The sequence below is a fragment of the Entelurus aequoreus genome, linkage group LG25 (assembly GCF_033978785.1).
Source record: "Entelurus aequoreus isolate RoL-2023_Sb linkage group LG25, RoL_Eaeq_v1.1, whole genome shotgun sequence".
Taxonomy (NCBI): domain Eukaryota; kingdom Metazoa; phylum Chordata; class Actinopteri; order Syngnathiformes; family Syngnathidae; genus Entelurus; species Entelurus aequoreus.
The window spans coordinates 20,828,802-20,846,352 of record NC_084755.1 but is presented as its reverse complement, the minus strand read 5'-3'; the positions used below and the strand labels follow the sequence as shown (position 1 = coordinate 20,846,352).

Genomic DNA, 17,551 nt, shown 5'->3' with positions numbered 1-17,551 from the left:
ACTATTATAAATGTATCTAATAAAAGGGACTAAGTAAATAATTTCAATATTAATTAATGCTGTCAAACAGTGTTGATCAAAAATGTAATCATTTAATGAGCCTGAACATTTTAAGTACAAACATTGGGAAGACCAATTCTGCCCCTTTTACTACTTGGTGTTGAACCAATACTATTCAAACAATACAATATTAATACAAAAGTTTGTAGTATTACCCAAAACTAATGTAAAGAAGAATAAGTGCTTAATACATTTTAACAAAAGTGTAGATGGATCCGCATTACACCAAAAACTAACAAGCTATGAACAGTAAATCGACAAGTAGACTATTAATAATAGCTTTCAGGAAAATAATTCAAATGACGCAATATGTTACTGCATATAGTGTGAATGGTTGTATGTCTATATATGCCCTGGGTGGCTGGCGACCAGTCTGGGGTGTACCAGCTGGGATAGGCTCCAGCTAACCCGCAACCCCATGAGGATAAGCAGTATAGAAAATAGATGGATGTTACTGCATGTGTCAGCAGCTGAATTAGGAAGCTTTGAACCTGTTTTGAAATGGTTCTATTATCATTTATATGCCAAATAATATATCAAGATATATATCGTTACTGCAAGAAGCTCCAATATATATATATTGTATACCATATTGCCAATCCCAAGTGCTGGCACTTGCAACTTTCTTTGGCCCCATGGTTGCTTATTTTGTAGTCACAAAAAAACAAAACAGCAAGTAAGTAACCATCATCGCGTGGGTATCTTTGTTTGGGCCAACAAAATAATTTAAATTGAGTTTAAAATTGAATTATATGAAAAGTGGGGGGTGCAAAAATCGAAGTGCCACTGAGTTACTTAGAACCACTGACACTGTGGGAAATGTGTGTATTAGCCAAGGCTGTAAGTCATCCGTCCGACAACTGGCATGTGCCGATATCATTTTAACGTTACGCTTACCTACCATGATTAAGGTAGAACTGCGCTACAGGCAGCAAGACTCTTGCAAATGACAGGTCTGAGCTGAGACGACCGAAGAGCGCCTTAATGCACGGGAACGCTCGGTAGACCATGGAGGCATCCTCTACACACACACAGTCCAGGATACACACCGCCTCTATCAGACACTGAGGAAAATATACGAACACAATGAATTATAAAAAAATATGTTGTAACCCAACAAGCAAGAAAAGACTTGGTGTACTGTAGCTTTAGCTTTTTTAGGGACAGTTTAGCGAATACATCACTCACATTTTAGTAACCATTTTTATTACTGTACATCTTCTCAAGGGACAATACTAATATTGGGTTTAGTAATTTTCAGTGGTGAATTGTTACTGCTCTACCAGCTGTACACTGACTACTCGGTTACATCCAGCTTGAGTTTTTGTCGTATTGTCCCTGAAATTAAAACGGTTGCAGAAATGTGAAGGGTGTACTCACTATTGCGAGATACTATATATAAGCTTGTCTTGTTTAGACAATTGTTGTTAGTGCCAAAGATTAGTTTCCCACATAACCCTAGTGTGTGAGTGAAATAGAAAAGAAACTTGAGCTCACAGCTTTCTGGAGATCTATATCTGTCCTTTTCTGGGCCTCTGAGACAAAGAAACAAATACCACATTACAGTTGTTCATACATAACACAATTTACATTAGCGGCTATATAGCAGGAACAGAACACGACTATACACTAGTAAAACTTGACATACTGCGATCGCACTGTTCAATAAGGCGCTGGCAATACTGGAAAGCCTTTTCTCTTAGACGCTCCTTCGGAGGCAGCAAGCGGCTGGAGGAAGAAGTGGCGGAAACCATGGAAACCACAGATCCGTCGATCTCCGACCTATCATCTGCAATATCGCAGGTCAGAACTTCAGACTTGATTCAAAAGATGCAACAATGCGTCATCGGTGAACACCTGCATTGGAATTAGGAAGTGTGATTAGAAGAGAAATGTTTGGATTGTATCCAGGGAAATTATTAGATTTGTTTAACTTCAGGGAAATTGTAAATGATTATAAACAAAGAGAAGCTGTTTTTACAATATGATGTTGAGAGTTGAGATACAAAAAGACACATATTGATCGATATTATAATGCATTTTCAAAGATAGCTTAGCAATCAACAAATTAACTGGGAGAAAAAATAAAGGGGAACTGCACTTTTGTTTTGGGGGGGGGGGATTTTTCCCAAAATCCCTATTTGAGACAAGAACATTCTCTTCTCTGTGGGTTCCAAATAACGGAAAACTGCTGGCAAGAAGCGGCTTACAAAGCAGGTAATGGGGATTGACCTACTTTGCCTATAAAGCCCTCTAAAAACACCCCAAAACGTTTCATACAGATGCTGTAAGTATGAATGTAATTAAAGGCCTACTGAAATGATTTTTTTTTATTTAAACGGGGATAGCAGATCTATTCTATGTGTCATACTTGATAATTTCGCGATATTGCCATATTTTTGCTGAAAGGATTTAGTAGAGAACAACGACGATAAAGATCGCGACTTTTGGTATCTGACAAAAAAAAGCCTTGCCCCTACCGGAAGTAGCGTGACGTAGTCAGTTGAACATTTCCGCAAAGTTCCCTATTGTTTACAGTGATGGCGGCCAGAAGTGAGAGCGATTCGGACCGAGAAAGCGACGATTTCCCCATTAATTTGAGCGAGGATGAAAGATTTGTGGATGAGGAAAGTGCAAGTGAAGGACTAGTGGGGAGTGGAAGCGATTCAGATAGGGAAGATGCTGTGAGAGCCGGGGGTGACCTGATATTCAGCTGGGAATGACTACAAAAGTAAATAAACACAAGACATATATATACTCTATTAGCCACAACACAACCAGGCTTATATTTAATATGCCACAAATTCATCCCGCATAAAAACACCTAGGTGTTTGTTATGCTAGCTCCTAGCTCCCGTCCATATAACCCGCCAATACAATTCAAACACCTGCACAACACACACACTCACTCAGCCCAAAGGACCGTTCACCTAACCCAAGGTTCATAAAGCTTATATATTTAACCAAAGTTACGTACGTGACACGCACGTACGGGCAAGCGATCAAATGTTTGGAAGGGCAGCTGCGTACTCACGGTACCGCGTCTGCGTCTGTGTATCCAAATCAAAGTAATCCTGGTAAGAGTCTGTGTTGTCCCAGTTCTCTACAGGCGTCTGTGTATCGAAGTCAAAGTCCTCCTGGTAAGAGTCTCTGTTGTCCGAGTTCTTCGATCTTGACTGCATCTTTTGGGAATGTAAACAATGAAACGCCGGCTGTGTTGTGTTGCTGACTTCCCTCGCAAAATACTCCGCTTCGCACCGACAACTTTCTTCTTTGCTTGCTCAGCTTCTTTCTCCATAATGCAATGAACAAATTGCAACAGATTCACCAACACAGATGTCCAGAATACTGTGGAATAATGAGATGAAAACAGAGCTATTTTGTATTGGCTTCAATGGGGGAGCCATACCTCTGTTTCACTGGCTACGTCACGCGCATACGTCATCCTCCAAAGGAGTTTTCAACCGGAAGTTTAGCTGGAAATTTAAAATTGCACTTTATAAGTTAACCCGGCCGTATTGGCATGTGTTGCAATGTTAAGATTTCATCATTGATATATAAACTATCAGACTGCGTGGTCGGTAGTAGTGGGTTTCAGTAGGCCTTTAAACAGGCACATTTATGGTATTTACAGCATTTTCGTCATTTCAAACATTACAGTAACTTTGTTCCTGTGAGCATGGATTTTACAGGGCGCATAGCAACGAATGTGTGTTCTGTTTGATGTGCAGACTTTTTGAGAGACGACGACTACCGGTATTTACTATATTATTAGTGGCCCCTAAACATGAACAAACCCATATCAATCAATCAATCAATCAATCAATCAATCAATCAATCAATCAATCAATCAAAGTTTGTTTATATAGCCCTAAATCACGAGTGTCTCAAAGGGCTGCACAAGCCACAACGACATCCTCGGCTCAGATCCCATATCAGGGCAAGAAAAAACTCAACCCAATGGGATTACAATGAGAAACCTTGCTGTAATATAGTTACATTTACACTCGTTTCAACCAAACTTTTTTCCACCTACCCAAAAATCAACTGGAAAAGATGCCCCAGGGCCATAGAGTAAGTCACTATGACACATGGAGCTTGATATCACAGCTCCATACTGTCAACACAGACAAGCTAGCTGTGTACAAACAAATAATACTTTACAGATAAATTGGTTGTCTGTTCGTGTTACTTCATCTGATAGTTCTTGGTTTTCAGACAGTGCAGATTGTTGTCAAATCTCATAGAATTTTGAGTGAGGCGCTGTGTCACTAAGCCACAAAAGTAGTTAGTCTGTGTTAGCTTCTACAATAACAATGTCGCTGTAGCTTAGTTAATAAACAGGTCACGACATGTAGATGGAGCTTTGTTTGATGTTATTTTAGAGGGCTTTATAGGTGGAATCAATGACTTATTAGTCACCTCTGGCCAGCAGTTTTTCACTGTTTAAAGCGCACAAAAAAAAGAAAGACATCTGTGTTCTTGTCTCACATTGTGAACGTTAAGTTATATTCCAAAAAAGTGCAGTTCCCCTTTAACATTAATAAGAATACTTTACATTACAGATGTTAAGAAAGAAGAAAACATTAATAAAGATGTTCAATCCAAACCCACCTGAGAACAAAATGTTAATATTTTTGGTTAGCTCATGCTTTGAAGTGTGTTATTAAAATCAAACAAAGTAAACTCGCTTTAGGCATTTTGAGTTGATTCAGCTTGGACATGCGTAGGTTGGGGCTGCAAAATTCCCTTCTTACCATTCGAAAAGGAATGAGAGAAGGAGAGACTTAGCTGTAACCTGTTTGCTGGGGATGATAAAAACACAAAATGAAGTAATTTGTGTTTTTTTCTCAGTTTAAAAAGACATAAAGGTATGTCAAATCTAAAGGCCTTTTTCGTAAACCAGGGATCTTTATCCACTGTGGTCATTTAGCTGTGTGCTTTGATTAAATAGTGAGCTCATACCAATGTCCGGTATGGAGCCACTAGACACAGAGTGGAAGGTGAGAAGCCAATGGCGCAACACGGAAAAGGAGTAGACGTTCATCCACTGGTCTTCAGTGAAACCTTGACCTACACACAGCACGGTGAAGAAATCTCCTGACACCGTACCATCCAGCTCTGCGATTGGCAGCGGCTGATGGAACACACAAGGTATTGTTTGATGAACCGCCTTCTCTAAATATGAAATAATGTCTGTGTACCTGTCGTGACCTGGATCCTGTGAAAAATCCTCCTGAGGAAGCACCGCTGCCTTGGGTGGTGCTTGCATATCGCAGCCAATCGACCAGCTTTTTACTAAGGAGGGTCACCTGATCTGTTGAGAGAAATCGCCACTCACACAAATGAACAAAATGTGCGTGATATCTTAGTAGACTTGCTAACAGTGCAGTGTATTGTTACCTTCAGTCAGGCATTGAGGGCTGTGTGTGAGGATGGTGTTGACAATTGGCAGGGTGCGCGTGGCTGAGTGATTCGGTCCATCTGATGGTCGGTTCTCCAGACTGCGCAGGAGCAAAGCGCAAAGAGATGACAGATTGTCTTGGGATCCAGCCTGCTTGGACCAGAATGTGGACAAACATTAACTCAATCTGGGAAATGAAATCTTCAACTAACTTTACCCAGATTTTATCCAGATTGCACATTTATTAAACGAATGATTACTACCGAGCATTTGACAGGAATAAAGTATTGATACCATAATTCAAGTAGTCGATACTAAGACCAAAACATTTCTACGATTCTTGATGCTTATTTAATATCACAATAAACATACAAAAGTGAACAAATGTAATTTTAAGTACTTTATTGCAGCGTTTCAAAGTGTCAAGTATTTAAGACCACTGTGCATCAACATATATTTTCAAAGAATTTTAATTGCAGTAGAAGCTGCAGAGAGGTAACTATACATTAAAATAACAACAACAGTGTTCTATAACCTACCGGTATATCAAAACAAATAATATTGTGCATATAAATATGCTCATAAATTACCACAATAGTCAACTTTTTTACATTCTAAAATGAGCCGCAGTGGCGTGGAGCCTTTAAGTACATAAAATGAAACAATATGTTGTCAATATTTTTTCAACATGGTGAAAGTGTGACATTATCATGTAATTTGTAATGAAATAGGCTAATACAAAGAAAATAACAAATATTTATAGACACATGTTTGCGTTTTTATTTTGTATTAGTATACACATGTTAGACTTTTCTCAGTATGTTATACTTTTTTGCTCAATTGTTCCATTTTTTCTGGGTTTTTTGGTTGTTTATATTATTTCTACAATGTTCCAATGTTGTTGTGTCATTTGGGTAAAAAAAAGAGATTGTTGAGCCAATACCCCCTTGTTATGTTGGTTTGAGATATATATATATATATGTATATATATATATATATATATATATATATATATATATATATATATATATATATATATATATATATATATATATATATACATACATACATATATACATATTAGGGCTGCAACAACTAATCGATTAAATCGATTAAAATCGATTATAAAAATAGTTGCCGATTAATTTAGTCATCGATTCGTTGGATCTATGCTATGCGCATGCGCAGAGGCTTTAAAACAAACAAAAACTTTTTTTTTTTTTAAATAAACCTTTATTTATGAACTGCAACATGTACAAACAGCTGAGAAACAATAATCAAAATAAGTATGGTGCCAGTATGCTGTTTTTTTTCTCAATGAAATACTGGAAAGGATAGAAATGTAGTTTGTCTCTTTTATCCGATTATTAATCGAAGTAATAATCGACAGATTATTCGATTATCAAATTAATCGTTAGTTGCAGCCCTAATACATATATATACACACACACACACACATATATATATATATACATATATATACATACATAAATAGAAATATATACACACACACACACACATATACACACACAAATACATACACACACATATATATATATACATATATATATATATATAAACACTTATTATAGTGTCTTCAAAGTATGCTGTTTTTTACTGAAGTAGAGACTTTTGTCGAGGCTAGAACCAATTATTCATGTTTACATGCATGGATTCTTATGGGGAACTCTACGTAACTATACAAACGTTTTGGTTTACAAACCATGTTCAGGAACAAATAAAGTTCGTAAACCCAGATTCCACTGTATTCGGTACTGACGTTACTGGAAAAAGCAGGCATCGATGTATTTTTGGAGTGTAGGTATTAACTTGGTATTGAAGTATCAATACTTTTGACCACCATACAGCTGAATATTATATTAACGCACCTGAGCGAGCAGGAGGGAAGCAGTGTGGCAGTTCAGTTGACTGCTGATGTCCTGGCTGTATTTGGCTTCCTGGCCAGCAGGGGGCAGCGTCTCCCTGAGCACAGCTGAGCTCAACACCTGAAGCTGCTCCACAGGTGACGAAAGGAGCGACACAAGCCTGTTTTGAAGGTCTGTGGGCAACCTTTGATTAATTATGAAAAAAAAGATGATTTATTTAGAGTAGAATCAGGGAGATGTAGTATTTCCGAAGAACAAGATGACATTTATGCAGAGCGGGTAAACATAAAAGCAAGAACTGTGTAGTGTGAAGGTTTAAAATACTGTATGTGGTCAATGTAGAGCAGTTTAACCCTTATAACCCTTACGTTCTGGTATACTTTGTAGCAGAGAGAATGAGGTGCAGCCTTTGCAAAGAGTCAATAGTCTCATGGCCGAGCTCTTTCCCCTGGAGCAACTTGATTACTTTGCTGTAAAACTTCTGCAGCTCAGGCTCCTGGATCCCCCTGGAAAAGGTGTCATGATAAAGCATTTAAAAATTATGCAGCCCAGCATTGCTAGGATATTTTATTTTAGCTTTAACAGTGACCTTCGGCTACAAAATAGTCAATATAATGTATGTATTTACTAGCCGCATTGCATATATCTATGTTAAAATGTGGCCATATCCTTACCGTGCTTGTTTAATGAAACTTTCTGAGCCGTGGGAGTACATATTGACTACTACAGCCCAGCTAGCAAGCAGCTAACTGGAAAATAAACAGTGCAACCCGGAATCATGTCCAGACTGAAACTGCGTGACGCGTTTTAGTTCCGCAATGGGGAAGCACAGCAGGGTTGTCATTAAAATACTAAAAAAAACCAAAAAACTACTAGTCAATGAAATAAAATAAAACCACAATAGAATAATGATATTTTCAGAAGTTTAATTTTTTGTGGTGGTCATGTCTTTTCAGTTATTGACTCTTCAAAACAGCAAGTGTTTAATTTAACAGCAAAATAGCAAAACAAAACATCTAACAAACAATTATAAAATAAGAACAATTAGAAAATACTATACTATTGAAATTAATGTATTACTGTAACAAAGACATTGGAAGACACCTCTTAATAATCATAGAATAAATAAAAATGAGGGTGTAATGACCAGTTGCTCTAATAGCTTTTTATGGTGTCCATCCATCCATTTTCTACCGCTTGTCCCGTTTCGGGTTCGCGGGGGGTGCTGGAGCCTATCTCAGCTGCATTCGGGCGGTAGGCGGGCTACACCCTGGACAAGTCGCCACCTCATCGCAGGCTTTTTATGCTGTATAGAATATATTTTTATTTTATTTTATTTACAAATGAAGTGTAATTCTGTTCGTCGTCGTCCCCTCCCGGGCCGAGGGACAACGCGGAAGCGCAGTTGGATCAAAAGAGACGTCGGAGACGCTTTGCTGAACCAAAAGTTGCTTTATTACAAGCGAGCGTCATTTAAACAGATCTGCAAATCTTATTAAAAAATGGAGGATTCCTAACTGGAAAAGCCAAACCATCAGTTTATATATTCCTTCTTTGTCTGTCTGGGTGTGCGCTAAGTCCAAACAGCACCACTTGACCATAAAAGGAGATGTAAGTGTCTGGAAAACAACTGCTTTAAGTCATAACTTAAAGGTTGGCGTTTGAACTAGACAGGTAGTCTTCTCTCAAGGATATGGCTATCACTTTTGCATTACAAAGTCCCAATTAGCGCCTCCTTCCGACGAGACGTGATCCAATTCACCCGCGAATATCAAACTAAGGGGCCTAATCTTATCATGTGCTCAAACTGAAATACCACTGTTTACTCAAACTTGAAGGTTTACTTTCTCCAAGATGAATATGAACATTCACCATGTGTAGAACATAATATGAGTTAATTAATACTATTCTTGAAACATTAATTTAATTATATAATAAATATGTTTCAAATAAAATCTCATGATACCATCTTTAATAGTAATATATCATTGCAGTAGTGTATAATAAAAGTGACAAAACTTTTGACTATGTTTAAAGTTTGAAGATTTTTTGTTTTATTATTTATTATTCTAATTATTTTCTATCAATGTCACTCTGCTTGAACTAAACGTATCAATGCAGAACTAAAACGAGTGAGTACATGATAAGAATGCACTGTACAGGTAGTTTAGTTTCGTAACATGTTGCTCTCTCTCTCTCTCTGTGTGTCTCCCCCTCTCTCACTCTTCATTCTCTCTCTCTTGCTCTGTCATTAAAAGTTTGACACACTCTCTCTCTTCAGGACAGTTTTGAACAAATGCTGAGAGACAAAGGACTTTCTATGTGTCTCGGTAGTGAAAGAGGATATTTCCACTTTACAAGGCTATAACAAAGTACACACTGGCACGCGTCGCCCTGTTTTTGAGTGTTTTTTGACTGTGCTGACTGCTTATCATCCACATCTCAGGTAAGCACACCTTTATTTGTGTACGTGTATTGTAGTTTAATGGCCCAACGTATTGTCATAACATGCCATTGAGTGTAAACTGCCAAACCGATTGGGACAACTTCCCTTATATCGTCTGGCGTGACACTGTGATAAAAATGAACACCTCATTCATTGTCGCTGTAAAATAAAGCTTCAGAATTGCTGATGGTAATATTCTTAGATTTTTGCTGATACGTTGCTCGTGCATGGAGAATGTCATGAGACCGGTAATGCAGCTCATTACAAACGGGTAGCTACGAATTTCAGTCCCGGTGCGGAATACTCAATGAATTTTATAGAGCTAAGTGTTACGTTCTGGCTTGATGTTGTGTTGGTAGCAACCCCAGGATGCAGAGACGGCAGGCGTAGCGCAGGTCAAAAGGTATTTAATGACAAAAATAAAGACGTGCAGCAGAGAAGTCTAAAAAGTTCAAACAGGCGTAGAAAGCACAACGCAAAAAGTTACAAAGCAAAATGATCCGGTGTTTTGTCAAAATGTGCTACCTACAAAAAAGAGCTAGCCAAAGCTACTGAGCCTGCGCATGCATGTGCATCAACGCAAAACAATTCCAAAATTAACTACTTTGTGTAGACTTCCCTCATTTAGACTTTGTCACTTGCGCTACAAGTAAATTTTTTTTTCATTTTTTTTTTTTTACATTGTGTCTTTTGACCAGCAAACATGCAGACACTTACAATGTGAGGAAGTTCACATTGTATATTACTGGACAGTAAGCAAAACATGTGGTTCTCCAACTTTTTTCACCAAGTACGACCTCAGAAAACACTTGGCTGTCCAAGTACCACTATAATGACCAACATTTAAATACAGTAGCGTAGTAGGCCAATTATTCATTAAAAACAAGGCAGAGGTTTCATTTAACCAGTATATTTATATTTTAGTTACTGTAACATTACCCACTGTTTGAATGGTAACAGTGTGTTCATATACAGGAAAATAAAACGCTGTACTTTAATCACGTGCTTCTTTGGCGTACCATTGAGTATGCTAATTGCAAACTGGCCAACAGTAAGTTTTCTGGAAATGAAAGGCAGACAGAAAGTAGAACAAAAAATAAAGGCGCTGTTCAGGAAATAATACAAAATACAGGAAGCTAATAATAATGTCCAAACTGTCATGTGAGATCATGACACTTAGGACTTCTTTCAGTGTTATAATTTTGGGTTTAAGCTCAATGCAAGGCTCTGTCACTTGTTAATTTGTTTTATATGAGTGTAGCGCAAAATTACTAGTTAAAGATCCTCTATATCAGTGGTTCTCAACCTTTTTTCAGTAATGTACTCCCTGTGTAATTTTTTTTAATTCAAGTACCCCCTAATCAGAGCAAAGCATTTTTGGTTGAAAAAAAGAGATAAAGAAGTAAAATACAGCACTATGTCATCAGTTTCTGATTTATTAAATTGTATAATAGTGCAAAATATTGCTCATTTGTAGTGGTCTTTCTTGAACTATTTGGAAAAAAAGATATAAAAATAACTAAAAACGTGTTGAAAAATAAACATTTGATTCAATTATAAATAAATATTTCTACACATAGAAGTAATCATCAACTTAAAGTGCCCTCTTAGGGGATTGTAATAGAGATCCCTCTGGATTCATGAACTTAATTCTAAAAATTTCTTCACAAAAAAAGAAATCTTTAACATCAATATTTATGGAACATGTCCACAAAAAAATCTAGCTGTCAACACTGAATATTGCATTGTAATGAATGGAATAGCCTACTTGATTTGATGTTCGGTTTATGAACTTACATTCATATTTTGTTGAAGTATTATTCAATAAATATATTTATAAAGGATTTTTGAATTGTTGCTATTTTTAGAATATTAAAAAAAAATCTCACGTACCCCTTGGCATACCTTCAAGTACGCCCAGGGGTACGCGTACCCCCATTTGAGAACCACTGCTCTATATCACTGGTTCTCAAATGGGGATACTAGTGCCACGAGAGGTACTTGAACGCACATATGGGTAGTGTCGTAATTCTTTTTCAAAATACAGTTTTAGTTCTCTGCACTCTTTACTGTCCAAAAGCAATGTTACGCTATATTGACTGGAGATGAGTCAAGCCTGTTCTCCCATTAGACCGGCCACAAACTCATCGATTGGCTCAGTCATTTTACCCTGACGTGTGATTGGCCGTCCCCGACTAAAAAAATATTCAGTCTAAGCCTGGGCCCCTGGAGAGGGGGTCCAGACTGAGGCCAAGGGAAAAAAAACCTCATAGCCATAGCGCACATAAACATGTTACATAGAATCAACAAAAAACTTGCAACAGAGGGGAGGCAGTGGGAGCTATGGCAGCAGGCTGCTGCTGAATAAGTGCTGCTCAGCCATCCATCGCCCCTAAGGGATTCAAGCGTCGAGAGTGTTGGATGGGGGGTGGGGTATGTGTGTGTGGCGTATATTTTTCGTGGATGCATGTGTGTTTGTGTGTGTGTGTGTGTAAGCCTGCAGCGTGTCTCTGTTCCGCGGCCTTGGTGTTCTTGCAGCCGCCAGCAGTAAGTCCAAAGACCACAACAACAGGTGTGTGTCCATGAGAGACAAGAAGGGAGTTTGTTGTGTCCTCGCCTCGTCGGGAGAGTCTCGAAGGATATATATATATATATATATATATATATATATATATATATATATATATATATATATATATATATATATATATATATATATTAGGGGTGTGGGAAAAAATCAATTCGAATTCGATTCGCGATTCTCACGTTGTGCGATTCAGAATTGATTTTCGTTTTTAAAAAAATCGATTTTTTTTCATTATTATTATTTATTAAAAAATATATATATATATTTTTTAAATTAATCAGTCCAACAAAAAAATACACAGCAATACCATAACAATGCAATCCAATTCCAAAACCAAACCCGACCCAGCAACACTCAGAACTGCAATAAACAGAGCAATTGAGAGGAGACACAAACACGACACAGAACAAACCAAAAGGAGTGAAACAAAAATGAATATTATCAACAACAGTATCAAAATTAGTTACAATTTCAACATAGCAGTGATTAAAAATCCCTCATTGACATTATCATTAGACAATTATAAAAAATAAAAAATAAAGAACAATAGTGTCACAGTGGCTTACACTCGCATCGCATCTCATAAGCTTGACAACACACTGTGTCCAATATTTTCACAAAGATAAAATAAGTCATATTTTTCGTTCATTTAATAGTTAAAACACATTTACATTATTGCAATCAGTTGATAAAACATTGTCCTTTAAAATTATAAAAGCTTTTTACAAAAATCTACTACTCTGCTTGCATGTCAGCAGACTGGGGTAGATCCTGCTGAAATCCTATGTATTGAATGAATAGAGAATCGTTTTGAATCTTGGCAAAAATCTTAGCCACACGATTATCAAATGTAATAGGAACATTAATTCATACTGACCAAACTGGCTTCATGGAAGGTCGACAATCTTCAGACAATACAAAGAAATTGTTTAATGTTATTTACTATGCTAGAAGTCTCCCTTATCCCACAGCAGTATATACTGTTGATGCGGAGAAGGCATTCGACCGCATAAACTGTTCAATTATGTTTTGCACATTATGTAAATTTGGATTTGGAGATAATTTTATACAATGGATTAAGATGCTTTATACAAGGCCTATGGCATCAGTCAAAACCAATAATCATATTTCAGAACCTTTTTCGTTAAAAAGAGGAGTAAATCAGGGATGTCCTGCATCTGGATTATTATTTAATTTGGTTATTGAACCCTTAGCTGCAAAAATAAGAAGTGAAAATAATATTCATGGTATAAAAATGGGCTCTCAGTATAATAAGCTATCGATGTATTGTGATGACATAATTCTCTACCTGTCACATGTTAACTCCTCTCTTCACTATATCAATAATGTCATCACTGAATATGGCTGTTTATCAGGGTATAAAGTCAATTGGGACAAATGTGAAATATTACCACTTAATAAACACTGCAAGAAATCACAAGTTCAAAACTCCAAAATTAAATGGAAAGAGGCAGAAATCATATATCTAGGACTACACATTACACCAAACCTTTATACAAGCAGATATCTAAATCTTAAACATTTAAAAACTAAGATAGAATCCAAAATGGAATGCTGGTCACGTCTCCAAATATCACTTTGGGGTCGGGTGAACATAGTAAAAATTAGTATACTGCCAGCAGTTAATTATATACTGAAAATGATGCCTGTCCTAATGAATAAAAGTTGGTTCAAGAAAATACATACAATGATATCACATTTTATATGGTGTGGAAAGAAGGCCAGTTGTTCATACTTAAGCTTGTCTTGTACACAAGATAAAGGAGGACTACAATTACCAAACTTCTTACATTATTATATCTCCTTCGGTTGTAAACAAGCAAGCCACTTATTTCATTCTTCTGCAGATAAGGACTGGATCAACATAGAAAAACATATGTTAATGAATTTGGACATTGATGTGGGGAGTTTATATTATATTTAAAAAATACCTAATGAATTGAGGCAGAGCCCAATAGAAGCTACCTTTAACATTCTAAAACTGTGTCAGAAAATACTAGGAATCAAGTCAATGACATCTGTAAATCAACAGCTTTGGTGCAATCCTAATATCATAATTAATAAAAATGTGGTTAAATGGACAACATGGAAAGACAGAGGTATTACTAAACCTCATCATATTATTAATAAAAACTCTTTTAAACCGTTCAATGATTTAGTTGATCAATATAATGTACCCCAAAATCATTTTTTTAAATTTTATCTCTTTAAAACACGCTGTAAATAAATGCATATCCCCTGAAAGTATGTCTTTAAATAGCCATTAACTGGAAGATGCACTTTTTAATCAAGATACATTTAAGAAATTAATTAAAGTATTTTATGGAATAATAAATGAACACCACACTAGAAATGCAAATGATGCATGTGTTCGAAAATGGATGATGGACTTAAACATTTTAGATGAAAGAGACATAACATGGAATGATATTTGGAAAAATGCCAATAAGCCCTTTACAAGCATTAAAGATAAGATGACTCAATTGAAGCTATTGAATAGGTTGTATTTTACATCTTCTCAGCTGTTTAAAATTGGTGTAGTAGATAGCAAGTTATGTATGAAGTGTCGGGCAGCCGAGGCAACTCTTGTTCATTTATTGTGGGAATGTCAGAGAATAAAAGAGTTATGGTTGAAAACAACAAAAAAGCAATCAGAGTCCTTAATATAAATATCCCAATGACACTGCAAACTTGTATTCTTGGGGATCTCCATCAATTTAGTAACGTGTCATCAAAGAGTAAAAATGCATTTCTTTCAATATGCATAATAACAAAAAGGGTAATATTAAAAAAATGGATAGATGTTGATAGTCCAACTCATACTGACTGGTACACACAAGCTATGGAGATGATATCAGTAGAAAAATCTGCATTAAATTTAGATAATAATGAGTCATATATTGGAATATGGGATCCATTATTTTTATTTTTTTTAACTATTTAATGAACCAAAATATGACTTATTACATCGTTGTGGAAAATATTGGACACAATGTGTTGTCAAGTTTATGAGATGCGATGCAAGTGTAAGCCACTGTGACATTATTGTTCTTTTTTAAAACATTTTATTAATCTTTTTAATGATAATATCAATGAGGGATTTTTAATCACTGCTATGTTGAAATTGTTACTAATATTGATACTGTTGTTGATAATATTCATTTTTGTCTCACTACTTTTAGATTGTTCCGTGTCATGTTTATGTGTACTCAATTGCTCTCAATTGCTCTGTTTATTGCTATTCTGAATGTTGCTGGGTCGGGTTTGGTTTTGAAATTGGATTGCATTGTTATGGTATTGTTGTGTATTGTTTTCATTTAAAAAAAATAAAAAATAAATACAAAATAAATTAGATAATCGTTTTTGAATCAAGAATCGTGTTGAATTGAAAAAACATCGATTTTTGAATCGAATCGTGACCCTAAGAATCGATTTTGAATCGAATCATGGGACACCCAAAGATTCACAGCCCTAATATATATATATATATATATATATATATATATATATATATATATATATATATATATATATATATATATATATATATATATATATATATATATATATATATATATATATATATATATATATATATATATATATATATATATATATATATATACATATATATATATATATATATACATATATATATATATATATATATACACTACCGTTCAAAAGTTTGGGGTCACATTGAAATGTCCTTATTTTTGAAGGAAAAGCACTGTACTTTTCAATGAAGATAACTTTAAACTAGTCTTAACTTTAAAGAAGTACACTCTATACATTGCTAATGTGGTAAATGACTATTCTAGCTGCAAATGTCTGGTTTTTGGTGCAATATCTACATAGGTGTATAGAGGCCCATTTCCAGCAACTATCACTCCAGTGTTCTAATGGTACAATGTGTTTGCTCATTGGCTCAGAAGGCTAATTGATGATTAGAAAACCCTTGTGCAATCATGTTCACACATCTGAAAACAGTTTAGCTTGTTACAGAAGCTACAAAACTGACCTTCCTTTGAGCAGATTGAGTTTCTGGAGCATCACATTTGTGGGGTCAATTAAACGCTCAAAATGGCCAGAATAAGAGAACTTTCATCTGAAACTCGACAGTCTATTCTTGTTCTTAGAAATGAAGGCTATTCCACAAAATTGTTTGGGTGACCCCAAACTTTTGAACAGTAGTGTATATATATATATATATATATATATATATATATATATATATATATATATATATATATATATATATATATATATATATATATATATATATATATATATATACATACAAACACCGTTTCCATATGAGTTGGGAAATTGTGTTTGATGTAAATATAAACGGAATACAATGATTTGCAAATCATTTTCAACCCATAATCAGTTGAATATGCTACAAAGACAACATATTTGATGTTCAAACTGATAAACATTTTTTTTTGCAAATAATCGTTAACTTTAGAATTTGATGCCAGCAACACGTGACAAAGAAGTTGGGAAAGGTGGCAATAAATACTGATAAAGTTGAGGAATGCTCATCAAACACTTATTAGTGTCATGTCTGTGATCATGTTTTGTTTAGTTATGTTCTGCTTGGTTTTTGGACACTTTTTAGTTCCTGTTTTCACCCCCTTGCCTTGTCACCATGACGACCATTAGCTTCACCTGTTTCACGTTTTGCACTCCCGCACCTGTTGTCAATCATGTCTGTATTATTTAAGCCGATAGTTGCCAGGAAGTCAGCCTGGCGACATTAACTCTGTTTACCTCTGATGACTTCTGCTACCCATGTTACCATAGTTCCATGCCAAGTGAGTTTTGTCTATTTTTATGTCTCAGTAAGTGTTTTCGTTTTCATGTCCATAGCTTTTGCCCAAGTGCTAGTTTATTGTTTTCAAAGCCAAGTTTGTGCGCACTTTTTGTTAGTTCATTTTGTTAGTTCATTTTGTTAGTGTTAAAATAAATGATGTCTTTACCTTCACGCCATGTCCACTCCAACTTTACTTGCATCTCGGGAAAACAAACACCCCAAAGTCCACGTATTGACAATTTGGAACATCCCACAGGTGAACAGGCAAATTGGGAACAGGTGGGTGCCATGATTCCATGAAATGCTAAGTCATTCACAAACAAGGATG

General features: G+C 35.8%; 2 protein-coding genes across 12 annotated transcripts in view; one reads left to right on the top strand and one right to left on the bottom strand.

The window, feature by feature from the left end:
• The window catches only part of ap5z1 (adaptor related protein complex 5 subunit zeta 1), a 55,551-nt gene that overhangs the window by 10,375 nt on the left and 27,625 nt on the right, over positions 1 to 17,551 (bottom strand). For 3 of the 5 annotated variants that reach the window (XM_062036617.1, XM_062036620.1, XM_062036621.1), the window contains exons 1-10: positions 8,025 to 8,181; positions 7,719 to 7,856; positions 7,354 to 7,534; positions 5,464 to 5,614; positions 5,265 to 5,377; positions 5,026 to 5,197; positions 4,818 to 4,865; positions 1,709 to 1,849; positions 1,558 to 1,595; positions 962 to 1,124 (exon numbers count right to left, since the gene is read on the bottom strand). In XM_062036617.1, the coding sequence (XP_061892601.1) occupies positions 962 to 1,124; positions 1,558 to 1,595; positions 1,709 to 1,849; positions 4,818 to 4,865; positions 5,026 to 5,197; positions 5,265 to 5,377; positions 5,464 to 5,614; positions 7,354 to 7,534; positions 7,719 to 7,856; positions 8,025 to 8,065 (1,186 nt within the window). In that variant the 5' untranslated portion in view covers positions 8,066 to 8,181. Of the gene's footprint in view, positions 1 to 961; positions 1,125 to 1,557; positions 1,596 to 1,708; positions 1,850 to 4,817; positions 4,866 to 5,025; positions 5,198 to 5,264; positions 5,378 to 5,463; positions 5,615 to 7,353; positions 7,535 to 7,718; positions 7,857 to 8,024; positions 8,182 to 17,551 lie in introns of those variants that run through there. The other 2 variants (XM_062036618.1, XM_062036619.1) reach the window with 2 other exon arrangements.
• The window catches only part of card11 (caspase recruitment domain family, member 11), a 104,834-nt gene continuing 94,668 nt past the window's right edge, over positions 7,386 to 17,551 (top strand). For 4 of the 7 annotated variants that reach the window (XM_062036613.1, XM_062036611.1, XM_062036610.1 and 1 more), the window contains exon 1: positions 7,521 to 7,629. In XM_062036613.1, the coding sequence (XP_061892597.1) occupies positions 7,610 to 7,629 (20 nt within the window). In that variant the 5' untranslated portion in view covers positions 7,521 to 7,609. Of the gene's footprint in view, positions 7,630 to 9,608; positions 9,797 to 17,551 lie in introns of all 7 variants that reach the window. The other 3 variants (XM_062036614.1, XM_062036615.1, XM_062036616.1) reach the window with 3 other exon arrangements.